The 27,448-nt window shown below is 35.7% G+C and overlaps 1 protein-coding gene across 2 annotated transcripts in view; it reads left to right on the top strand.

The window, feature by feature from the left end:
* Positions 1–27,448, top strand: part of LOC131071521 (uncharacterized) — a 55,696-nt gene that overhangs the window by 12,036 nt on the left and 16,212 nt on the right. The window contains exons 3-5 of one of the 2 annotated variants that reach the window (XM_058007420.2): positions 471–1,876; positions 24,716–24,829; positions 25,034–25,183. In XM_058007420.2, coding sequence (XP_057863403.1) covers positions 471–1,876; positions 24,716–24,829; positions 25,034–25,183 — 1,670 coding nt within the window. Of the gene's footprint in view, positions 1–470; positions 1,877–11,820; positions 12,271–24,715; positions 24,830–25,033; positions 25,184–27,448 lie in introns of those variants that run through there. The other variant, XM_058007421.2, reaches the window with a different exon arrangement.

The following is a 27,448-nucleotide window of genomic DNA, read 5'->3' as shown; positions in this document are numbered from 1 at the left end:
GACTTGTGCACTAAAGATCACAGAAACCAATTAAATACATATTTCTACAGCCCATTTGAATTATTGTAGCATGATTTGAACATTTCATAAATTCTTGAGTGACTAATTATGGCATTTTGCCCCCTGAAAACATGAATGGGAGTTTTCCTGCGTTTTTCCCTCAATACAAAGCACACCAGGGTGTCAACCTTAAATGGGAATCTTGGAAGTCCACTGGGCTTTAGGATCAGCTTTCCTTGTGACTATTTTCTTCTAACATCTTCGTTTCAAATAGATTAGTTGTATGCAATCTTTGTGCACAGAAAATCTCATTGCCACCTTAATATACCTCTAACTTGAATCTAAAACAATTTTCTATATTCTTGTACATTAAAGCAAAATTTATGCATGGTAATGTGTTCACGCTTGTTAGATAATTAAAGTTTGATCATTTTGCTCATATATCATCTTTACTGTGTAATTGCATACAGGAACTCCAGGTTGGAAAGCTCAAAAGATGCATTTGGAAACTAAATCTTCAACTTCTTGGTGGACTTCAGATGACCAAGTCTCATCATCCTCTCAAAATAATGAAGCTTATAAAGTGCAGTTAGAAAGAGGTGTTACTGGTAAAAATTTAGATAGTGATCAGACCTCAAGTCATTGCAAGGACAAATTTAATGGATCACAGTCTGGAAAATATTCTCCTGATAATTGTTCACCTGGTATTAACATAGCTGAAGAAATAATCCAAAATATTATTAAGGTGCAAAATCCAACTGGATTGTCAGAGCATAGGACTGGTTTTTGTGTTAGTGATACACCTCCAGATACTGTTGTCATTGATGATGATGATACTGACACTAGAGTGAATAATCATGATAAAAGTTCAAGTGGGGAACGAGAAGATGATGATATAAGTACAGAAATGAAAGCTGGGCTTGAGATCTCTGATGCAGATCCAGTCAGTGATGATTCAGATACAGGATGTGGTTACAGCTTTAGGAGACAAACCGATTGGTTCTATTGGAAAACTATGGGACAGAGTCCTAATTGTAGTAGGCGCGTTTATGTTTCAACAGATGTTTCTGATGATGAAGATGATTGTCAAGTGTTTGAGCCATGTAGCCACTCACACTTCAATGCAGGAACTTCACAAAGACAACAGAAGCAGCGTTCTTCAGGACATTTTCGATTTATTGTAGATTCGGATAGTGATAGTTCAGATTGTGAAATATTTGAAAACTCTGATGGGGAGATGCGCCAAAAGTGGGAAGAAGCAGCTTTGAGAAAGAGAGGTAAAAAGGGCATTGAGCGCAAGCAATGTGAAGCAGGGGTGAAGGCTAGTATCTCTAGCTCAAATCTTGCAACAGATAGTTCTGTAAGGGATGGGGGTCCTGAAGTTACAACCGACAGGAAAGATGCTGGTTTTGAAAGTTGCAGTGCTGGAGAGGGTATGAGAGATCCATCGGATTTTTCTAATGGAAGTGGTACCAATGAATCTTCATATCAAATGGATGGAGATGCCTTTAGAACATCAGAGAAACTTGATACAGTGTGCCCATCTACATCGGGGCCAAACATGTCTGATAGTGCTGTACCTGGCAAAGATAATATTCAAATAGCTTCATGTACTGAGTCAAAAGATTTAAATGCATCTAATAAGGAGGAGACACTAAATAAGAGTTCACCAGAAAATTCTTGCTGTCAGTCCCAAGAAGAGGAAAATCAAATTCACACGGGAACATGCATTTTGGAAGGAGCTAAGATAGAATCAGTTGTGAATGAAAACACAGGAAATTGGGTCTGTGCTCGTGAAAAGTTGAAGGAAACGGCAGAGTTTAGATTTGCCGATAAAGAAGAGTGGGTTAATCGACAGTTGGAATTAGAACGACAGGTCCATGTTCTCCTTTTTGTGACATTTAATCAACTTTATACCTGTGATCTATTTTGTTTCTCCTTTTATTAGCTTAGATGTGAATAGATTCATACTGAGAATCTGTTCATATTTTAATCATGCTTTTAGAAGTATTTTTTTTTGCACTAGAGGAAATTCAGAATATATTTGAAAGATGAACAACGTTCTACTTTCAAATTAAGTAACCAACTTTTCAAGATCTGGACCAATCACTTTTTAGATGTTTTACAATGTGGTCAGATGTGCTTGCTACCATGGTTGGGAACATGGTTAGAAACAAAGAAGGAAAGAAATGATACCGTGTTAACAGATAACTAGACAAGGTCAAGTATCACCAGCTATGATAGTAATATAACGGAGATGCTTAAAGCATAGCCTATAAGAGAGCACTCGATGAAATGCATGAATGATGAAACAAAAGTACCAATTAAATGTAACTGGAAAACCCTAATGTAGTACAGGTGTGCATAGCCATAAGTGACCATTTCAGACTTTAATAATTGCCTAGGAGAGTAGCCTTTATGTGACAAGCTTGTGAAGCTAACCTTAGAGGTAACATGGTACATTCTGTGTTCTCGTAGTATCCATTATTGATGCAATCTCGTGGATGAAGTCACAAAAGTGTTATGGCCCTGGCTTAAAACCTAACCTTATGTGTGTACCTGGTTCTCCCTTGCACTGAGCACAAAATTATAATTTGAAAACCTTCATTGCATTGACATGCCCCATTGTCCTGATGTGTGCCAATATGTAATGTCCCTACTAGTTAGAGATCATTGTCCTGCAAAACAAATTGTTAGAATACAACATATATATATAGGTATAAACCATCTTTTTAATTTGCAATCTATCTTTAATACTAAATTAACATATTCATAATTCTTATCAAAAAAAGGATATGAATGCCATACGAAAGTATGTCCATAGGCGGTCGTAAGGCTCGCCCTCTTGGAACCCCTTGGTTCCAAGCCCTCCAGGAAATCGAAGATGAGTTCGAATCCTGTCTTGGGTGTAACCTCTTACACCCAAGCCATCCAAGGAAGACCCTTGTCTATTCCTTGCCTTGGGTGATGCCTTCATCATCCAAGTCCTTAGAGGGGATTGGCCAGATCCGTCTCTCTTGGTTGAACTTAATCAACCAAGCCATACATATGCATATCAATTTCAATACATTCTTATCTATTTATTAATATGTATTCAATAACATCTATTTACGCATATGTATCACATATGTTTACACATATTTCTTAACATGTTCATTAGCATATTTATACATATTAATTAACATATGAAAATCATCCATTAACATATAAATTAAAATATTCATTAACATATTTATACGTATTAATTACATTTGTTAACATATATATTAAATATGTATTAATTTCATTCATTACTTACCTGTCGTAACCCGCAGTAGTAGTTCCGGTTCTGTAATGTCCCCTCTTAGGTTTAGACAACAGCAACAGGGATTATACATGTGAACGTATTCTCCTATGAGCTTTTCTGAATTACGATCTAATATTGTTATTTATCTGATTAAAGACATTATATATATGGATATGTATATATATATATATGTATTAGTATATGTGTATGTATATACATATATCCTCTTATTGATATTACATCATTGTTTTATATATATATATATACTTGTTTTGATTTGAACATAAATAAACAAATAAAATAAGTATATTACATTATAGATCATTTGATTACTTATTAGTTACCTATTTATTAATTCCCATTATATACATTATCAGTAACATCACTTCCTAACAGCATTAATTATATTTAATAACTGTGAGGACAGACAGATCTGACATGCATCAGATCTGGTCTGCCACTACACATGGAATTAAAGAGTGGCTGTCATATGTATTGCAGTTTATATTAATGTTACCCTTAAATTCTGCATAAAACATTATCAGACTCTATATGTATTAAGCTTACGTATTAAGCATGTTCCCATGCATATCACCAAACAAGGATGTTACTGCCTGTAACTTAATCGTTCTCCTCCCCCCCCCGGCTATCCCATCCTCTATCCTCCCTTATACCCCGTGAAGGGTTGTATCCCTCCACGGGTTCCCTTCCGCATGAAGGGATGCGGTGGTAATTGCAGCCCATGCTGCGATTACCATCGCAGCACTTCGTGCAGGGGGTAATCATGGGGTGGGGCCTCCTTTGGTGTTTGGTGTAGTCTAGAGTTTGTATTAATGTTTTCAATTTTGTCTTTATTAATAGTTCGTGGTTAAGTTTATAATGTTGAATTTGTTTTAATAATACCTTTTTCTTTATTATTTTGTATATATTAAATCTATTAATATTTTAATCATTTATTAATGTTAACCTTATTTAATTAACTCATATTTAATGAATTAATATTATTTATATATATTGCGTAAGTTCCTACTCGTCGTCTTTCAACCTTAGAGGAAAATTGTGAAGTCTCATAAATGAGGCAATTTTCTGATTTCAATTATATGATTAAATATTATTAAATACTAACATTAAATAATTACTTAATAATTTCAAATAATCCTTCGTTTGATAATTATCATATTAATTAATAATAAGCGTTTCATTATGCTATATATAATGATCAAGGAGGGGACATGACACAATACACCGATGATCACAATTTTTTAACTTTTCTTCTTTGGACTAGTGTTTCTTGCCTTAATTACGTGCACTACGTCCTTAAAGATATGCTTTGGCATACACTGATACTCGTAGACTGTAAATTTTTCAAGCATTCATCTGTCCTTATAGTGATGCATGTCCAATCTTTGATGATTGTTTCATGATGCTGTGAGGGTTAGAAAAGAAACAACAAAATGCAAAATCAACAAGATTAAATGTGTTATGGGTAAGTAAATGAAGATATCAGTTTATAAGCATGACACAAACGAAAGTCTAGTACGGGTGCAACATTATGGAAACAGGGTTAGCAAAGGCTATTTCTATCTTGTTGTTGGCAGCACTGGAAAATTATTTACATCTGACGCATTGAGACAAAGAGGTCTCTAAGGGCTATCAAGGTGATCTCTCTGGAATGAGCATTCTGAATCTTTAAAGCATACCTTTTTTCACTGTGAGCTCTCAGCAACGATATGGGGAGAGTTGCTTGAGAAACTTCAAATGTCTTGGGCTTCACGAAAGTTGTTCAACTGAGGCTAAAGTCATGGGGGAAAAGAATTCAAAATAAACTTATGCAAATGGTATGTATAATAAACCCAGCTATTGTAATGTAGAACATTCTGTTCGAGCAAGGTTCTCAACATTCAAAGAAAAGTAAACCAAAGAATGACAAATGGGGATTGCAGTTGAGATGGTAATTTCAGAAATAACTAACTCCAGACAGATTGTGGGCAGAAATATTCCAGGTGAGGGAAGGAAAATCCTATAAAGGTGGAAATGAATAAAAATATCTATTAGGGAGCCAATGCAAATAAGAAACAAAAAAGCTTAAAATGTTCGGAAACTGCTATATAGTGGATGGGTGAAGTTAGACTTTAAAAGGGCTGCAAAGTAAAATCCACGTTGGGCAGGAAGAGGAGTTATAGGTAATATGAAAGGTCAGTCACCACTCATGTATGCAATAGAGTTTGGAGAAGATATCAATAGCATGGCTCAGGTAGTGGCGTTACTAATAGGACGAATATGTTAAAATAATATTAATATCTTCTATAATGGTCCTCTTGTATTTTTAGTGGTCATTTTCTATTTTCAGTTGTGGACTCATTAGCTTTTTAGTTAATTAGCTTTTAAGCTTTATTTAGCTTTAAGCTTAATTTAGCTTTCACGCTTAATTTAGCGTTTAGCTCTTTAATCTTTTACTTTAACGTTATGTTCTAATTATAGAACATCGTCTTGTAACCTCTATATATACGTGTGTATATCATTCAATGTTATCATCCGATTATTGAATCATTCATTCAATTTATTTTTCATGGTATCAGAGCGGGTCGATGGGATTCTTTAAAGTTTGACAAATTTTTTAAATAAAAATTCATGGCCTTCTTTCTGGAATATTTTCTAGATTTTTTTTATTGTTTTTTTATACAAAACGATTTTGCTTTTTTGAAGGTTTTTTGTGGGTTTCGAGGGTTTCTTGTTCGTGGGCGAATTTCTTTGTGCTAGGTAGCAGCTCATGTTTATTTTAGGGTTCTGGAGGCTTTTTTTTGCAAATTGAAAATTTTCCTAGGGTTTCTGCAATTTTCGACTAGGGTTTTAACCCTTCAGTTCAAGTCGAAATTTTATTCTAGTTACAGATTCTTGGTGGGTTTTTCGAGACCTCAATTGAGTCGTAATAAGATTTTTTGGGTGCATCGTTTTCCGTGTCCCGATTTTTGAGCTGTCAGATTTGCATTTTGATTTCAGATTCTTGGTGGGTTTTTCAAGAGCTTTTTTTGGGTTGGTCTCAGAGTTTTTGGGTGCCTCGTTTTTCGTGCCTCAAATTTTGTGCCAATGAATTTGCCTTGGAATTTAAAAATAGTCAGCGATTTTTGCTAATTCTATGGATGTCGGGAATTTTGGTGTCTTCTGGGCCCCGTTTATGTTGTACATCCGACCTAGGGTTTCTGCTCCTATTTTTTTTTGCATTTTTTTGGCAAAAAAAATCGTCTATATTTCTCAATTTTTTTTACAAAAAAAAATTAGAGGTATTTTTTTATTTTCTGCAAATTATTATTTTTTTCTGAATATTTTCAAGAAAAAAATCAGGTTTTAAGTTTGAAAAAAATTTTAATTTCTGGGTTTCTTCCAAACCTCGAAATTCGCACCTTAAAATTCGTGCCAGAATTCTCCTCTAGGGTTTCAGATTTTTTGTGCAGCTGCTTCTATTCTGATTAAAAAAAAAAAAATCAGATTCTTTTGTCTCATGCTTTCACTAGGTTGACCTTGTTCAACCTCCATTTTCGTGATGGCATCTTTGACCAACATCATGTTGGAACACAATCAAAAGTTCAACAACTGCCACAACACCTGGAAACAGTGCATGTTCACGATATTTGAATATCGTTGCCTTGATCAAATTGATTTAGGCCAGACCTCGTCTTACAATTTCCAGGCTTTTCAAGATTTTTTCCTGAAAAATTGTTTGTCGGTTTTCTGAGTTTTTCCACAAAAAATCATGGGAGGATTTTCACGATTTTTTCCTCAAAAATTGTTCGCAGGGTTTATAATTTTCCCTTAAAAATTATCTCATCTGTAATCCACGATATTCGCGCAAGATTTTAATTATCTGGGTTTTACCATTTTTTTTCCACAAAAACGATGATTTGTAACCTCAGATTTCTTGGTTTTTCGATTTTCTCCTCAAAATCGTAAATTCTCTTTTCAAGGGGTTCCTATTTCAGGGTTTAGAATTTTTTCCTTAAAAATTATTATCTGTCATCCGCAAAGCTTGCGTGGGATTTCTAGGTTTTCACGATTTTTTCTTCAAAAATTGTTTGCTGGTTTTTATGATTTTTTCCTCTAAAATCATCTGTAACACGCAAAGTCGTGTGGGATTTGTGATTCGCAAAGTTCTCTGGTTTTGATCGATTTTTCTCCTCAAAAATCGAGTAGTACCAAAAAATGAAAATTGGGGAGGATGATGTGCAATGTGATTTCTAACTAATTATTAAAGGAATCTTGAGAGACACAGTGTGATTAGAAGATCGTTAATCTATGTCAAGAAATTTTATTATAAACTCCAATGCAAGGAGGTAGTTTACAAACATATATGGTAAATATAAAGATCTTGGGTCAAATTAGGGAGCTGATTTGGAGCAGGGAGAGAAAATTAATCCATGGAAGCACAGAAGCTCTTCATTTCAGATTTCCAACTGAGATAATTTAAAGGAAAATTATTCGGACAGGGAAGAAACCCATTCCTCACTGCAGCCTAGAGGATGTAGTGAAAGAAGAGTCTAAGGAAGAGAGGATAGTGATCAGCAATGGTGAGCAAAGAAAGTCACAGGTCTAATCAGCATGACTGCCAATAGAGATGAGCCTTGCTTTATAAATCTCATTTTATCTAACCAGAAGGCGATCCTATTCATACAACTGTGTGCTGCAAGGTAAAGCTATAAATCTGTTCATTTTAATCAGGTTGAATTGCTGTCACTGATAGCAGCCTCTGTTATACTTTCTCACAAATAAAATAGCAAGCAATGTTTCTTAATAGTCATAGGTTTTTGGACTGAGGGTTCAGCATTGGAGAAAACAATGTGTTGAGAAATTGGGGGGGATAGGATCTTACTTTGAGGGGTCAGCAGTAGGAATATTGCTTCTCATTTAAATGAATTGGTAGATTCCATTTCTTAAGATTTTCTTCAATATGCATTAAAAATGAGAATGTGATGGAAATCAGAATGACAGAATTTAAATTGAAATTGAGCATCAGTTAGATTAAATCAGTCAAAGGAATCCAAGCCTATAGACTGGGTCACTGTGCACACTCAACAGAAAAATGAAAATGCTATGATTTAAATTAAGAATGAGACATTGAGGTTGTTGACAGTGCATTGAGCTATGCTGTAACAGTCTGCTCACATATAATGGAATAGTCATTAAAGGAAGTTTTTTTTGAGCAAGGAAAAGAATTTGTATTTGTGCATGGTTTCAAATGTATGTTGAACTATAAAGAAAAATGCTAGTGCTAAATTGCATTGACTGGTGCTATATCTGAGTGTCCAGTGTGCTGCCTTAGTGATTATCTTCTGCAGTCTAATTCATGGGAAAACAGAAACAAATATTCCAACGACAGGAGTTCAGAAAGAAAGCTGCCAGTAGAAGTCCAAGTAGAATCATTGAGAATTCATTTCAAGCAGTAGTCAGCAGTGTCACCAGAATTAAAACTTTTAGAAGGATCCTCATTCAACTGGATAAAAGGGGCTTTCTTTTAGAAGGAATGATAAAAGTTTGGAAATAAGAATTAAATGATAGATTGTTTTCATTAACATAAATTAATATTTTATTAATATTTTTGGGTTTTACAGTTTGATTTGTTGATATCAACTGAATGTTGGCACCTTATTTACATTTTGTTTGGTCTTCAATCCCTTAATGGAAGTTACCTTTAACACAATTAAAAAAGAAAAAGGAAAAAGGACACAATTAATTTCAATATTTAGAGAATAACAAATTGGTGCAGTACTGAATGGAATAATAATAAGAATGGGCATGTATTCCCACTGCTAATGGGGTATCTATGATCCACAGGGAAATGAGACAGGTCAATGGACACCTCTGATAATAAACATCATGAAGCTGAACTTTTATGGGGACTCTGCGAGGAACCTTGGCAAGGCAGGAACAGTTGGTTTGATAAGAGATTGCAAGGAGAAAGGCATCTATTGCTATGTGCTCTAGATCCTAGAAGGGATTAATAATGAAGCCAAAGCATTAGGACTAGTAGACAGATTTAGACTTTCCTAGAACAAGAGGTTTAATACATTGGAGGTAGAAGGATACACATTCTCAATGATCAGGACCATGAATTCAAGATGCATGGCATGCAGGATGTTATGAAATATCCTTGAGCAGTCTTCCTTTAAACTTTCAATTTTCTCTCTCAGAGAAATCTCCTTAAAATATCTATTATTGGAAGGCCATCAATCTACTAGATTTACTTGCAAACAGCGTAGTTGATTGTGTGGATGGGAATTTTTTTCTCAATGTTAATTGAAATTGTTATTCGGTATGATTGGCTAGCTTAGTCACATGGACCTCATGGGACCTAGCCACCTTGGTCACTGCCGTGAGGCCTAGGAACAAGAACATAATGATCGGTTCCTGTGAGGCCCCAATACCTATGTCAAAAAATTGTTAGTGGGTTCCTTTCATAAATGGGAACAGTATTCTGCTTTCCTCTATCATCTTTTATGGAGCCATCCACGAGAGACTTGTGAAGGTAATTCAGATACTCACACAATGATGATAATGCAAGTCATTTGAAACATTCTTTACCTGGATGGAGTTGTTTCCCCTGCATAATTAAACTATCAAGTTGAACCTTTGAATTTTTTATTTTATTTTGAACGACGCTTGAGATTTGAAGTTAAGACCTCCCATGTAGGAGGCTTGCAGCTAACCAGACTACACATGCACGTTTTTACGGGTTGGCCAATTTTGCAGATAAGAAAAGGTGGCTGAGGAGAATTGGATCTGGAATTTGTGCAGAGAGTTCATTGCAATAAGCTAGTTAGTAGATAGCATTGCTGTATAATTGTTATAAATTGATTTCTGACACCTATATCATTTTTCTGAAAATGTGGGTTAGACACTTTTGTTTCTCATCTTTTTTATGGTTGAATACAAACAGCAGCACGCTAATGCTTCAATTATTAAAAGGCCCCCGTTCTTGTAGTCCTGTATCAATGCTCATATTTTATGAAAACAAACATAATTAGCCATATGTTTAAACTGGTCTTGTAACTGATCTTTCACAAGCAAGAATGATGTGAGGTGAGCCAATGGAATCCCTCATACAAATACTTCTTTACTACTGCTTTTATTGCCATCTATGAAATTGATTCTTTTTTATTCTTAGGCATATTCAATGCACAGCTAAAATATGGTTTGAGATTTCCTTTTTCCAGTATTAGGTTGAGTCTCATCTATCAAAGCAAATATCTTTCTTGGGAAAATCTCAGCAAACCAAAAGAGAAAGATATTTGCTTTTATGGATGAAACCACACCTAATACTGGGCAAAATAATGTATTTTCAATTTCTTGGGATATTATTATTAAAATATCTGGAACCCAAAGAACACAGAAAAACTTAAAAATTCAAAAAAGAGAGAAATATCTGAGATTTTGTACATTCAAAATCATTCTAATTGCATAGAGTGAGATAGTGAAAGTAAATGAGAGTCTACGCCATGAATATTGGATTATGGGTTTCCCTGAGTAATTTCGAAATTGCTGATTACAGTTCATAGTGCATTACTATATACTTTGATGTCAAGGTTCAAACCCTCAAAACCAATCACACGCTACAAACTACAAATGTCAAGCTACGAAGTAACACAAAGGAGAGCCAATGGTGCTAGCTGCTAATTGTATTGATTCTAGATTATTAAGATTTTTTATATGAACAAGGTAAATAGATTAGTTTGTTGTATATTAGCTGTATGTGATAATATGCAATATAAACCGGATTGCGTACAATCACTTAGTTCAGTCATGCTTTGAGTTACACCACTATTCATTGCTGTAGATCATTAGATAGGAGAAATAGCAAGGCACCATTTTTCTTATGAAGATTGAAGACACCGCCTTCTCAATATTCTAAACCATTTACTTACAGCAGAGATCTGGTGCCTGTAGTGCTCAAAACATTCTATATTAACACAATCATAAGACTTTTCCCAAGAGATGTGCAGGGGTACCGACATAGCTCACAGATTCTTACTTCCACTGAATACATGACAATATGCACTCAACAATTTAAGGGAATTAAAGGAAGTATGGTCATATGTCCCTCTAAACAGAGATATCTTCCTACTTCCAATCGTAAGTTTTAACAAAGCAATACAAAAAATGGAGTGCCCTTAATTTTGCCATAAGACAAGATGCAAAGTTTGTAAAGAATACGTTGGCACAAAACATCTCATAAAGGAATACAATTTTGTTCTTGATGTTGAAGCTCCAATATTCTATCCACGCTTAATTTGACTCAGGTTCTCTTCATCACATACCTTGGCCATCCTAAAGATATCAAAATCATTCAGCATTTGAGAAATCCTAAAATCCTTTCTGTTTTGTTGCAGAAAAATCAGACCAGAATAAAGCAAAAATGAGCAAAAAAATTGCATTCTTCTATAAAGCAAACAAATTGGATAAAAATTCATTTTTTTGGGAAAATTGCAATCAAAATAGCAGTCAACAATATTTTTGAAGATATTGTGATTTTTTCATGAAAACAGGTTTGCAGGCGGAGATTCAATATTTATCATTTTTTGAGATATTGCAATACTTTCACAATATCTGCTTCTATGCTCTCATCAACTTAATATGGAGATAGATCACCATCTTCCAAGAGTGTGGTTGTCATGTCCCCAACCTGAGATCGTGGTTACAATTGGATCTGGACCCAAAGGAAGCCGGCGTGGATCACTCTAGTGTTTGGAACTGATATATATAAACACCTGGAGAGTCTTTGGAGGGATCGTCAGTAGCTAGGGAGTAGTTAGGGAGTAGTACTTAGGGGAAGGTAGATCTGGAAGACTTATGGTTTAGCATTTTCTTTGTAATAAGCCCATGGCGGCCTGTGCGCCAGCATGTGGGGCCATTGGGTTGAATGTGTTGGTCATGTGAAGGCCTGTGGGCATGTAAGTTCTCTGTATTAATCAATAAAATTCATGGTATTGTTCGTATTCGATTCCCTATTGTGTTTTATGTATAATCTGGCTGCAAGGTTGGACAGTCTATTCCAGACCCTCCAACCTTGACTGTATCATTTTTTTAACTTAATCTATAAACTCTAGCAACGCTTATCTAAATAATCTGTGAAGAAGTGCTTTCTTTGACAACTTAGAGTTCACTTTGGTCAATGTGCTTGTTAAGACTCCTTACCATGACTAATTGCAAGACCAACTATGGCAGACACTATGCATATATATGAAATCTCTTGAGCGAATGCCCACATTGCATGACTTATTGGTGGGGTCAGATCAAGCTACAGAGTCCCAAGTAGAGATCCAAAAGGAGTACCCAAACTGGACGCTCTAGGAGACATCTGAGGCATGAATCTGGTTAGGGCAAGTGGAGTTAGCTCGGTGAATGGAAGAAGTCGTATTTTGTTTGCTAAAAGTTGTGATTTGCCAGGTGTGTTTAATGGCTACACAGTGCTATTAAAATATTTGATTTTATTAAACAATATTGCGAGAGCTCTATATAAAGAATTTACAAGAGACGATGTTTCTAAAAGAAACAATCGTAAACTGAAGCTGAAAATAGAAACTAACCAAAGACGACTAAGATGACTAAGATGACCATTAAAGAAACATTACAATATTCTAATACCCTCCCTTAATGGTCATCGTTTTAACTACCCAAAGAAAAACAAAGAAGTCTGCCCCCTTCTTCTTAGAACGTTTTGCAACACGAGCCTGCCACTGACCCTGTTACTGAGATGAACTTGCCATTGACCCTCCTAGAGTCTGGAGAACTTTTGGATAACACAAATCGTCCACAAACTTTTGCAGATGAGCATGACGCCCCAAAATAGATTACAAGAAGCCATGATTTTTGAGGAAAAAATCGCCAAACCTAGAAATTGAAAAGTTTACAAAGCATAGTTTTTTTGGAAAAAAACCGTAAAAACCCTAAGATAGGAACACCTGTACTCATGATTTTTCAGGACAAAATCATGCAAAATCTAGAATCCCACACGGACATTGCGAATTATGGATGACCAAACACGATTTTTGAGGTGAAAAATCAATCAAAATCTGATTCGATTTTTTGAGGTGAAAACTCGATCAAAACCCACAGATAAAAACCCAGAAATCCAAGGCACAGATCAAAATATAAAACTTCGTTTTTTTGAGGAATAACAGGAAAACCCACCATAATTTTTTAAGGATAAAAATTATTAAAACCCTCCCAGAATTTTCAAGGAAAAAAATTATTAAAACCCATAAAATTTTTTTTAAGGGACAAAATTATAAACCTAGAATAGTCGCAAGAATACAAATGCGGAAGAGAAATCCCGCAATCGTGCCACCAAAAAAAAAAACAACTCAAATTGCATCATGCCTGAGCCATCACGTGAGGAAACAAATCCACAAAGAAAAACGCAAGGTGTTGCAAACATAGAGGAGAAATCCTCAAAGAGCAAACAAACGCCCAAAATATGGAAAAAAAAACTATCGAGGTCATAGTAGGATTCAAATCCCTCAAAATCATTTTAGAAAAAGAACAAAAACCCAAAACGCGAAACAACCCAAGTTGCAGGAAACAGCCATGGGACAAACACAAATCGACCCAATCATCACTTTTCGCAGCTCAAAACCACAATAGACAAGGTTCTTGTGGACCGAGAGAAAACAACCTAGGTCGCAAAAATCGCGAACATAAACCAGCAAGTAGGAAACCATAAAACTGAGCGAAAAATTCTGGAAAATTACTGAGCCCTCGAATTTGAAAAAAGGCCCTCCCAAAATCTTGAGCACTATCGTGAGGGAGACAGCTCAGATCGGCTCTGATACCATATTAAAATATTCAATGTTATTAAACAATAGAGCGAGAGCTCTATATAAAGAATTTACAAGAGATGATGTTTCTAAAAGAAACAATCGTAAACTGAAGCTGAAAATAGAAACTAACTAAAGACTACTAAGATGACTAGGATGACCATTAAAGAAACATTACAAAATTCTAATAAGTGCTATGTGATCAAACAATGTCAATTGCAAGAATCCTGATCAACAAGTCATGCCAGGTAGCGAAGATCAAGATAAGAGACCCATGAATAGATCAATGAGGCTTTGAGTCTTTAGGTTGCACTTATTAACAAGGTAGTAAGAATGTGATGATGAGAAGTGTTGTTGGCATGTGCTTGTTTGTAGGTTGGGGTGAAGGATTGGACCTTGGCACTAGTAATATAATAGGAGCTTGACAGCAAGTTTGTCAAGCAAATCAAGTATGGTATTAGCCAAAGGACCAGGGAGAATGCCTTCCTTTGACAACTCCTAGATGATGTTTGGTTCGATCCTAGGGTACATGGATCTGTGGGGAGGCTATGGCAGAAAGTGCAAGTGTTTTTGTTTTACTAGGTTTTTACTTTTTAATTTTTTTGTATTTTCATTAAGATGTTTACTAACACTACCCAGTGCAGTCAAGTGAAATTCACCTAGATGGATACAGCTAAATGTATGCAATGTCTAAGTGTAAATCCTATATGTGCTTTCTCTATATACTCGTTAATAATTAATGTGGGGGAGAAAGCAATGCAACCTCTATGTTTTGTGTAATTTAAGGTGCAGATTGTTCCTAATACGCGAATCTTGATGCCAATGTGCTAATATGCAAGAAAAATCAGATTTTCAATGAGTAAGTAATGATTGCAATGTTTTAAATGTTAATGGAAATTAATATTAAACTACTATACTGCTGTTCAAATGATTTAACAAAGAAATCAGCAAGCTAGCTAGTTTGTATTATGCTCAAACAATTGTATAATTGTATATTCTATATAAATATCAGTGTTTAAACTATGTTCAAGAATGTCTTAAATGCCATCCTCGTACACAAACAATCTCAAATATGGTGATAAATAGTAGGGATAGTGAACAGTATGCCTAAGAAGGCCGCTAGAAAGATAATTTAATCATTGTCCAATGTTTAACACATGGTTTGCAAACTTGTACTCGGTAAGCACCTGCAAAAATCTCGGCACCTCAAAAAACACTTATTTTGTACCTGGGAAAAACTTGACACCTCAAAAAACACTTACTTTTTGGAAAAGACATAATTTTTTGAAAACAAATATAATGTCATGCAAATGAGTTTGGTGGGGGTTTGGGTGCAACACGCACACCATTTTCATAACTTTTTAAAATGCAAAAAAAAGCCTTATATAGCCAAAAATCTGTTTTTTTGCAGTGTCTAACCCACATTTTTTTCCCTCAATTCTGACATGTTGCTGGCACCATGAGTTAAATGTAAAAACTCACAGGTTTTTTGGTGAGTCTCGGCAAGTTTTTGGAAAAAACTCTGAGAAACAACTTGGCGAGTAAACCTTGCCAAAACTCATGGATAAAAAAAGGGCTAGCAGTCAGTGACTTGCTGAGTATGTAAACTATGGTTTAACAAGTTGATATGATGCTGAACAATGATTTCTTAATGTGAATAGGCTGTCACAAATGCAGGACATCAAACAATCAAGGCTTTGAGAGGCTGAATTTAATAGCAAGACAAAGATTGAAGAGCCTTTGGAGGGTATAGGTCAATTGCACATCAAAATAATTTGTGAATGTGCGTGTTTTGTATGCTAGCGTGCTGTCCAAAAACAGGGACAGCAATGATGGAGCTCTCATAAAGTTGCAAAATGGAGTTCTCATATAGTTGCAAAATGATCTGCAATGTTTTGGAGCTGTCTCGAATGCCAGACAATGAGAGGGCAAGTGTTTTGAAGACCTTAGAAGGTCTATTTGGCAAAGAGTGGAAGAATAGAGTGACCAATATGGTGATTGCAGGCCAGAAAACAAGAAAACTGAGACACACACAACAGATAAGACAAAACAGATTATAAACTAAATACAAATTTACTCCAAACAAACTAATTCTAATGTAATCAAACAAAACTACAAAAAACGTAATAAACTATTAACAAAATAAAACACAACACTAAACTTGTATATCCATATAATTTGTGTTGATTTGATGAAGAACTGAAGAAGGAATACAAAGATTGTCCTCAGGAAGGACTCCAAAATTTTGTAATTCACATGCAACCATTCACTTCTCTTGTCTGAGCATGGACAGATCATATAGAGAGGTAGAGCAAGGTTGATAACTTGATTGGGTCCTTTGGAGCACGTAAGAAAAGGATGCAACTTTGAGAAAGGGTTCAATGGTGAAAATAGTAGAGCTTTTGGCCAACAGACTCAAAACTATAAAGAATTTCTCTTCCAAGTAAGAAGTAAGAACCCTTCCAAATGAAGCTTAAGACATGTGAGGAGTTGAGCAAATGGGAGTTACAGGAAGTTCTGGATAGGAGAAATCATTACAAATTGGACTGGGAAGGTGAAACAATTTTATTTCTGTGTTTTGTATGAAACTGCTGTGTGAGAAACAAGATTGCTGGGGTGTGTGTGAAAGTTGTCTTGGTTGTTTTGAAATTGCCACCTGCTAAAAGTTTCAGTTTTGCTAAAGTGAGTGAAACCAAGCAATTCAAAGTGAGAGAAGACTACAAAAAGCCAGGCCAAGATATGGGGGTTTGGGAAGATGCTTTGGAAGACTAAAAGGTGATCAAGGGGTACGATAAGTTAGGGAGGATTGACAATTGATACATTTGTTGGATGGGTTACAGTCTTACAGAGCACTTTTTGGTAGTCTTGTGACATCACAAGATTCAAATGTTGATTCTATGCAACATAGTGCAAAAATGGTATTTATAGACATGAGTTGCCCACCACCTATGTGGCAGCCAAACATGGGTGTTTCAACAACCGCTTCTACCCTAGATAAAACCAATGGCAATGCAAATGACAATAATAATATGCCTTGAGGGCAAGGTGACCCAAAGAAAAACTTATCAGAAAGTTTCGTGATCTAATAATGCAGAGTAAAATCCTGGGATTTCTTGGCCAATTAATTTGACGATGCTCTTCTACAGCCTCTCATACATCTCGACAAGGGGTTTGATACCCTTAATGCTAAAGATGCTTACTGAATAAGTTCTACTCACTTGCGGGCACTAGTTTTCACAAACATTATGTTCTAGTTTGTTTTTTAAGCTGCTTATAGTAACCCCATGTATTTTGTAGGGTGGTGTGAAATTTTAGTACTCAGTTTTCAACTGTTCCTTACTGAAATTGTAAAATTGGCTTTTTGTTTTCTAAGGACAAATGGCAATGTTCCTTGCACTATATGATATAGATACCTTTGATTATGGTTATGATGCAATTATTTTTCTTTGTTTACTGTTGCACATAGTTTCACTTATTCCAAATCATCACTAAAGTCATTTGGACTACGTACTCAAATTCTATTGGAGGTCAAGAGAAGCTGATTATCTGTTCTCTTTTTTGCAAGTAGTGCCATCTTTTGCTGTGTGATAGAATTAACAAAAGGATGTCCTGTGGATGTATGTTTAAAAAAGTAAGGGAGATTCTTGATCCTGGCCATCCTGGGGATGCCAGGGCTTCTTCATTTAGGATGAAATCCAGGGAATGCCCCAAGGATGGCCATGATTAAAAACTAATTGGATAGGGCTGGGGGGATGGGATGTCTCAAGCCTGTCCCAAGAATGCCCCCTCTGTTCCCCAAATATCCATTTAAGAAAAAAGATAAACAAGGCAAAGTCACAAACGTTTCAAATTCCAATGATGTTTTTTGTTTTAGAGGATAGGAAAGATCTACAACCTGTTATCATGGATGAGGATAAGCACAACCTTTTCTTAACTGTGAATTCTGCTGTAAATGAGTTTGCTGCAATACAACCACTTAAAGACAGTCAGCTCAATCAAAAGGGTAGTGTATCTTTCAAATCTGCTTTTTTCACTCCAAAAGCTATCATGTATTTCTTTCTCAAACAACATAACAGAGTCATTGCAATTAATTCTATTCAGGAAAGTCATATTCTTCTAATATGCTAATTTCCTCTTTCAGAGTCGAGATCCACAACCTCCCTTCCCTCCTGAAAACAATTTGTGCCCAGAGCTGTCAAAGAACCAAATCTATTAGTCTTGATTCTAGGTTGGAATAGAGACAACACTGCTAACTTTTCAGAATACTTTTATTGACTCAAATTTTGCATATTGTATCGTGCATTCTGCAGTCAGCTGAATTCTGAAGATACCTCTATCCATATAATGCTCACTAACATCATTGAAAGGGCCCAAGCATTTGAAACTGAAGGGCAAGCAGGTGAGCTGAGGTGTCTTGATGTGCAGGTCACCAATGTGCAATTGTGATGTCCCCATCTAAACAATTAAAATACGATAATGCCACTCTAAAATAGAATTTAATAATAAAATAAATGAATAAAATGAAGTAAATAAAATCTTAATAATAACAATAAACAAGATTTAATATATAATTTATATTTATTAAATATTAATATTAATTACATATTCATCAAATAATAATATAAATTTTACAATATTATATTATTTCAAAACACAAATAAAAAGTTCTCACCGGTTCCTTGAGCTTGATTGCTGTTGCTAGCATATCAAATGATAAACTTTGTGGCAGACCAGATCTGATGCATGTCAGAATGGTCTCCCTTGCAACAGTATAAAATCCTTCCAAATGAAATACGAAACATACAACTATGGTGATAATGACCTTTGGTAGTGATTCATTAAGTGATTAATATCTTATATCTATATGAGAAGACGAAGGTGACAGCTTGATCAATAAAGATAGCAATGATATTAATTTGGATGCAAATTGGAGATATCCTTAATGGACACCTGCCTTCATTAAGAAGCTATCAGTCTTTTGCGTTAATCACCGAACCATTTATTTAGAACAGAAATTGTTATTAAAAGCAACGATTGTAGGAAAGAGGCAATGATTTAATTATAGATGATGGAATTGACTTTATAAGCAGCAGATAGAATTCAGCATGATCAGTTAACTACAACAATAAGGAGGATTGATCAGATCTTAGTGGCAACAGGTTAAGAAACAGAGATTTGTTATATGTATGGATCGATTGGTGGCATTGATACAGATTACTGAAGAAGAATAGAAGTCAGCGATATTGGAGAAATTCATGAAGACGTGCTGAGAACATTTGAAGGTGGCACTACATAATTCCGTATTTCCCATAGGCATCGTAAAGGATGGTTACACTTTGGTGTTGTGTTATCTGAATTAAGACTAAGGGATATACGGGAACTTCACAGAGATAGTTCCTTTCCACGTTGCACTCAGGATGAGCATCAAACTCTATCTTAAGGATAGCAAACAATTATTATTAATATTCGATTAACCTCCAATCATTAGAAATCAGAAAGGATGCAGCTATGGTAAATATTAATGAAGCACATAACCAATTTGCTAAAATGTGAAAAGGTGCGATTAGGGATAAATTAAGAATTCGTGTCTGTTTAAAACACCCTTCCCCATCATATATTAGGACAATCTGAATCTATTCACGTGAGGTACAAGCAAGACAATTTTCTCTAACCAACGTATGGTCGCATAAGACCACTTGCAGATATTCTATAACAGGAATAGCGTCTATTGCCAAAAGAGTACTGGGTAGATACTTTGAAGTTTATCAAAAATTAGTATGGTTCTGAAAAATATATTTATATGAACTGTTTCTAATAGATTTAATTCTGTCTGAATATACACACTGTTAATTATGCTGCACTAAAAATATTTATATAATCTGATTACATATACATTGTTTAACTATACGGAGTGTAACTAAATTGTGAGGGGTTATATGAATTATACATTTAATTTTAAGTCTGAATACCTTATAGAGTTGTTAGGATATTAAGTTCATCTCTATCTTGGGGAGAGCACTGGAGATAGTAAACAGTGGCAACGAGGGGCTGTCATGTGGTCAAGAGACCTGTTGTGACGTTTTCACACATCGCCCCATTGCAAATGGAGACCCCCTTCTTTTTAGGCCCTCCCAGTCTTTTGGCTTGCGTTTTTGGGGTCTTTTCGCAGCAGTCTCTCTGCTTTGCAAGTGTTTGGGGGTCATATTGATCAAGTCTGCTCTTCGTTTGGGCGAGTTTTATGAAGTCTAGGGCCTATTTTGTCCCTTTTTAGGGTTTCTGCCTTCTGTCCTAGATTTTAGGGGGTTTCTGTTAGGGTTTTGAAGAAACTAAGCATGCAACTGGAATCAGGACCTTTCAAGGAACCTCCCAGTAAAATTTGAGCCAAAACCGAACAACCTTCTATTTTTAGAAAGTTCCTATTTTTTAGGGATTTTACTGAGTCCCGGATTGGTCTAATTTTGCCAAAAATCAAACTTACTATTTTTAGTAAGTTCTTTTCTGACCTATTTTGCCCAAACCTTGACATTTTGAAACACTTACTATCTGGGAAAATCTAATTTTGGCAGGATCTTCACAGGAAAACACTGAAAGTTGAATATCTCTGAAGACGTTGAAGACTGAACGTTCTTGAAGACCATTTCTAAATCTGGAAGAGTCAGAAGGCAGACAAGTTGGATCAAAGAAATGGTTAAGTTTGGAACTCCTATTCCAGAAGAGGAGAGCATGCAATTCACATCAATCCACCAATGTCATCCTGATCCGAAAATGGCCTGAAATTTGATTAAGTCTGAAAACTTGAAAGATCTTCCAAAATCCAGAATTTGCATTGTGATTCCTATGGACCTGAAACCACTCTCAAACATCCTGACAATATATATGAAATATAACTTAAAGTATAAGTACTTAAATGTTATATTTCATATATATATCCTGATAAAGAGCCTGGAACTTGTGAAAAAATTCCATGAATTCTTCACATAGTGAAAATTCCGCCCAAGGAAATGATTGGGCGCCAAACTGAGGCAGGCAAGGACAGATGGAAAATTCCATGAATCCATGGCATAAGCAAAATTCCGCACAAGTATGTAGTTGGGCGCCAAAATGGGTCAGGCAAGGACAGACGGAAAAATCCATGAATCCTTGGCTAGATGAAAAATCCGCCCAAATGTGTACTTAGGCACCAAATTGGACATTCCATGGAAGGCGTGGAAAATGAAAAAATTCCAAGGCACGGTGAATTCGACGCCCAAGTTAATAAATTGAAATTTTTGCCTAAGGCATGGAATCCAAGGGGTCAAGGAGGAATAGAAAATAAAATTCCCCTCGGGCAAATTTTTGAATTTGCTATTTTTAGACACCGAATCTCGCTAGAATGAGGAAATTGTTATAGATTCGGAATCGTGGTAGAATTCTCCATCCAATGAACCTGGCTCCTAAATTTTAGGAGGATCCCTAAAAAATAGGGATGTTGAAAAGAAGACATGGACAATTCACAAAACAATGAATTCCTTCCTCAGGAGGAATTTCCGCCCTAGCCCTGGGAGGGCGCCAAATAGCAAGAGCCATGGAGAAAGTGAAAAAATGAAAATTCCTTCCTCAGAGAAGAATTGCGCCCAAGAAGATGAAATTCCAGGAAAGGTGAAAAATTGACTAAGTGTTTGAAATTTCTTCCTTCAGGACATAGTTCCTGGAAATCATGAAAATTGGCTAAGGCATGAAGAATTTCCTTCCTCAGGGTAAGGAACAAATTTCTTTCCAAAGGAGAATTTCCTTCACAACAAGAAATCACACCCAAGGATGAATTGAAGATAAAATTTCTAAGGCAAGGAAGGAATCAGGGATGAATTGAACAAGAAATTTCCCCTCAGGGAAAAATTTGAAAAATCCATTTTCAGGGCTCAAATGACCTTCAAATTTAGAAATTTTTGAAGATATGGATACGTAAGAGAATTCTCTCTCTCCTGGACCAAAACCTTAAAATTGTGGAAATTCCTAAAAAATAGGAGATGGTGGAGAATTGTTGAAAATCTCCTCCAAAGCAGGGAGAGTTCAAGAAACTTCAGAAAAAATTCTTCATGGATCAAATTCTTCTCTCCTGAAGTTTTCTCTCTCCAAGGATTTCTCACCAAGTGGCAGCCGAGTCAACGAACGTTGAATTAATGAAGCATTTCTCTGCATGCAGCTGTCACATTTATGGCATTATGACAGATTCCTTCTGCATGCAGCCGTCACATTCAGAAGATGATGGTGCATTTATGGCATCATGGGCGATTTTTGCATGAAGGTACATTCATTGTAGAGTGGGCACTTCTGGATGTAATTAATTGTATATGGGCATGATGGGTTATTAATTGGAGATTCCCACCTTGTTGCATCTTGAGTGGAGAATCTTTAGGGCAAACCCTAATTAGGGTTTTGCATGTAATCATGGCTTGAGGCCTATATGAAGGGGTGACCCCTCTCATTTGTAAAGGAGGGAGCCTTGTATGAAATTGTTGCGATAAGTTTTGAGATAATAATAGTGAAACATTGTTCTCTGATGGTGTCCACTTAAATTATTTTTTCAAAGCTTGCATGGTTTCACCTTCCTCGCTTAGAGTAGAAGTAGTAAAGTGCTTTGATTTCAATGGAGAATGTAATGGTGTTTGATGAATTTCCATGGTTCATACTTTTTGCATCTTGCTGATTGTAAGTTGCAGTGTAAAGTTAGCCTGAACCCCCTAAATATGTGCTAAGTTCGATTGTGGATGGTTGTTTGGATTGTGCCGTTTTTGGGTATTCAAACGCACTTTCTCGATTTGAAAATCCTCTAGCATCCCCAGAAGATTGCACCGGTTCTTGTGGAGTTGTAGTTGATCTTGGCGAAGCAGAGCTTGGTTTATTTGGAATTCGTCCACCAGAGCACTATTCATTGTTATCACTGCTCTTAGGAGTAGATTTAGATCCTTCTAAACCCTTTCCCCTTTACTTTCAGTTCATTTTAGTCCGTTCGAAGCAACAACATCGCAGAATTGCCATATTTGATGATGGAGTTCCAACCACAACAAAGAAGTGAAAGAATGATGCAAACGTAAGGCCCCTTGGATTACCAGCAATCACATCAGCCAACTGAGTCACGTCCACGCATTGAAGGAACCTTGGAGTGGATTGTTTGAACTTCTTGCAATCTTAGCATGCAATCGTACTTTGATCAAGAGAGAGTGAAGTGACCGTTAGGCAACTTTATTCTGTGTTTGACGCTGTCATAAAAAACACGTCAACAAGACCCATGGAGTCAAGGAGCCAGTTAAAATCTCCCTGCCAGTCAGCCCAAGACAGAGAGGAAGTCTGAGTGTCTGAAGGTATTAAGGATTAGAGAGGAAGCATAGGGGGACTACCCATCTAGCAAGGGGGTTAGAAGTGACCAGCCCTTGGATTTGGTAGACAAGCAGCCCTTTGCTTTCCCTTCTAGTTCATGATACTTCCTTCTGTCTGCATGTTAGTGTTATTAAGTTAGGCTGACTCGTAATACGTATATGCTGTAGGTACTGTGTGTGTACATTCTTGTGATTGCAGGGTTATCCACGATCAGCTTTCAGCTACAGGTTAAGGCACTGTACCGGTAGGGGACATTACAGCAATTCAGAATTACCTCAGGAAACAGGCAGACTCCTTAGAATGGCTGCAGAAAGAGCTACTAGAACCTCCTTAACCAAATTGAAGCCACTGAGCTGGTTCTGATCAGTGAAGAAGTGTGAAGAGAGCTTGCTGAAGTGATACAGTGCAACAAGCAAGACTTGGCTGCAAAAGTGACCATTTCATCTGTGAACCTCCCATTGCAAGCTATCCTCCACCAATAAAGAAGTGTAACATCAGCAAAAGGGTTAAAATTCAAGAAACATCTATGGGCTGGAGTTTGAATCAAGCTCAGTACATGGGGAGACTTGCTGTAGTGCAGGCTTTGCAAATGGCAAAACTCTGGTGTCCTCACATCTGCTTGGAAAACTAAGGATACACTGCTCCTTTCTACTATACTTGTGACTACTGTATATGTCAAAATGCAGTTGTATGGAAATGTAATAGCTTCTATACGTCTAGCAATCCTTTTCTTATATTACTCTCTTTTGGGCCCTTGATCAGCACTTGGAGATTTTGTTTTTTATTTTCATCTCGGGGTTTTAATTTTTTTTTATATCATATAATTTTATCTTTTATAAAAAAAGATTAATACCATGGATAGAAAGTATCACTAGAAGGCTACATGATAGCTAGAATCGTTGGGAATTTTCACTGGTTCACAAACACATTGCACACATAAAGCACTATAATCTAACACAATAATTGAATTTATAATTTATATTTTCCATTTGTTATGATTTAAAAATCTCTCATATAATTTTATTTGTCAATGCATTGGAGACAACAATTTTTTGCGACTTCTACAAAGTTCATGAGTTTCTTGCTTACAGGAAAGCTATACGTGCTATTAATTAAATTGATCCTTATTTCAGTCTCTTCATTTATCACAAAATAATACTAGTTAGAGATGAATGTACATAGAATGAATTTGCCATTGTATAGTTTGGTATTTTCTACTTCTGTGGTGCTATTTTCTTACCATATGCTCTGGAAATGCTTTGATTAGGCGAAGGAGGTACAACAGTTACGTAGGAGGAAAAGGGCAGAAGCTGAACGCATGTTAGAAATGGAACGAAGACAAAAGAGACGTCTTGAAGAAATTCGGATAACTCAGAAGAAGGTAACAAATTGTAGAATTGATGGAATTGATTAATTTTTTTCTTCTACCATGAACAAAGTTGCAAAAGCTATCTTGTGCTCATTACAAATATCATTTCTAAAGTTCCTATCTATCCAATTTATTCTATTTTTATTGTGTAAATTGCTTATTTATGGATTTTATTGGTGAAAGCACTCTCTTTGATGTAAAACACAATCTGTTCAGGAAGAGCAAACAATGGATCAGAAAGAACAGTTGCGCGATCAAGTTAGGTCAAGGCTTGACGAAATAGCTTCTACGTGCAAAGATATGGCATCATTGCTTCGATCTCTAGGGATCCCAGTGGAAGGAGGATCCCTACCCTCATCACAACAGGTTCTCTATTGCTGAAATACAACTATCATATTTAGAAAGTGTAAATTATATGCTTTAGTATTTATTTTAATTCCCATACCTTAATGAGAATGTTTGATTTTTGATATTTGCTTCGACTTTTGTATATTGTGTCTGAAAGAGTTAATAAGTAGCCAATTTATCTAAACTATCTTGGTGACGTTTTCCTCATTTGTAGTCTAGTTGGATACAGTAATCATTATAGTGTTACTTTCTGGGATGCTGAGCAGAGTAAATTTTTGTTTGATCATGACCTACTCAGCTTCCTGTGTGTTTCAACTCTAGAGCTGTACATACCATTACATTTAAGCATGGTTGTCATTTCTTTTTTCCTGATGGAGGTGGAAGAATGAGTAAACAAAATTAAGGCTCTTAGATGCCCATTGTTTATATATCTGTTAGTGTATTTATGTGCGAACAATAGCATTACACACACCTCTTTAAGGAAATGAATTTTATAACAAAATCTAAAAATGTTATAAGCATTTTCATATTGTCTGTCGATTTTTTATTTGGTTAAGTAATAAGTAAATATTCTGAAAGGATTGTTGCTAGCTAAGAGTGTCTGATGATTTTTTGTGGCAAACCACAGCAGGAATGCACTTTGAAGTATTTAGGGAAAAAATTGAAAATGATATTATAGGATTGTTTTATTATGTGTTATAATTTTACTTGATGATTTTATGTAAAAAGACGGTCCCTGAATGTGCAATTTGAAGTCAGATATATATGAATGCAAGACTTATTATTTACATTAACCTCTGACTGGTACAATCCTTAGGTTACTAACCATCACAATTTCCTTTAATATTCCTTGTTTTGCGGAGGGCAACACGGGTTCCTTAGCCTAACAAAACTTTTTGACAAACTTGGCTTGTTGATATTGTGACTGTTCACAGTTTGTTACATTTTGGTTCTATCTAAGCAGCAAGAATGGCTCTGATATGTATTTTGTTTTCCTACATCTTCTGTAGAATATCTATATAACTATCTGGGCTGCTGGATTTATTCATCAGGCCGACCCCGAAGATAAATTGTATTTCACATGCTTCTTTTTAATTTTATTTTGCAACTGGAGGACCTGTAATTTTAGACTGGGATGATTAGATTTTTGGAAATGGATCTAACCACAGAAATATCTTTTTAAATGATGAGGTTAAAAGGTTGTAAGGCTCTGAAAATGTGATAAACCTAATCAAAATCCAATATCTTCATTCACCTATGGGTAATCCAAACATGATGGTCAACTTTATACTGTTGGTCTAATGTAAGATCTAGAAGTGCCATGATTAATGCCTTCTAAGGTAATTCCTTGTTGAAAATTCCAGATTGCTTGCTAATATTGTCTTAACTTTGACAACTCATAGATGAATTCAGTGCTTACAAATGCTACCTTTTAATGCTGTCAAGGAATAGTCAATGCAACAAGAAACCTTCACAATGCTGACAACAGTTGCAGATCAGTAATGTTATGCTTATGACTGTAATATGTGTCCTGAAGAATGATTCCCATTTTACAACAACTTAGACATGGTATTCTGCTAGAATCTATGACAGTATATTATTTAGCTCGTTATTTCAAATTCAAAAAAGAAAGTTTGGTGGAATAGAATTTCCTGCTTTGAAATTATGCATAAAAGCATATATTTGTACTGACATATTTGTGCCATAGCATATCTTGGGTTCTTTGAAAATGATAATACCTCTGAGCACTATGAATATCTTGGTAAGTTAGGATTTTAGGAATATTATGTTGGACTTGGTTTTGACTTGATCTAAACTCATGGAGATGTTAATTGAGGAACTTCTGCTTTTGGAGTCTGAGCTTGATCCACAATTCAGCTCGGTTGCCGATTGCCGATTTTAATTATCTGGCATTCTTTTGCTTACATCTTAATGATGTTTTATTTTTTAAGGACAAAGGCCCAAGTTTCTCAACCAGTCATATTGTTGTTCCCTCCTTCTTGAATGTGTCAGCTGTTGGAAATATTGTCATTGATGTCAAAGGAGAATTAATGTCGAGATGACTTATTATCTAAGTTACCGAATCGGAATCGGAATCGGAATTGGGTACGTGGGTATGGTATGTGAAAAATAAATTGAATAAATGATTCAATAATCGGATAATCTATTCAACAATATACAAGCGTATATATAGAGATTACAAGACGACGTTCTAAATTAAGAATAAGTCGTTTAAAGTGAACTACCAAAAAGCTAAATGCTAAATAAAGTTTAAAAGCTAAT

The sequence above is a fragment of the Cryptomeria japonica genome, chromosome 9, assembly GCF_030272615.1.
Source record: "Cryptomeria japonica chromosome 9, Sugi_1.0, whole genome shotgun sequence".
NCBI classification, from domain to species: Eukaryota; Viridiplantae; Streptophyta; class Pinopsida; order Cupressales; family Cupressaceae; genus Cryptomeria; species Cryptomeria japonica.
The sequence above is the reverse complement of the archived record's forward strand: the minus strand, read 5'-3'. Positions and strand labels throughout refer to the sequence as shown.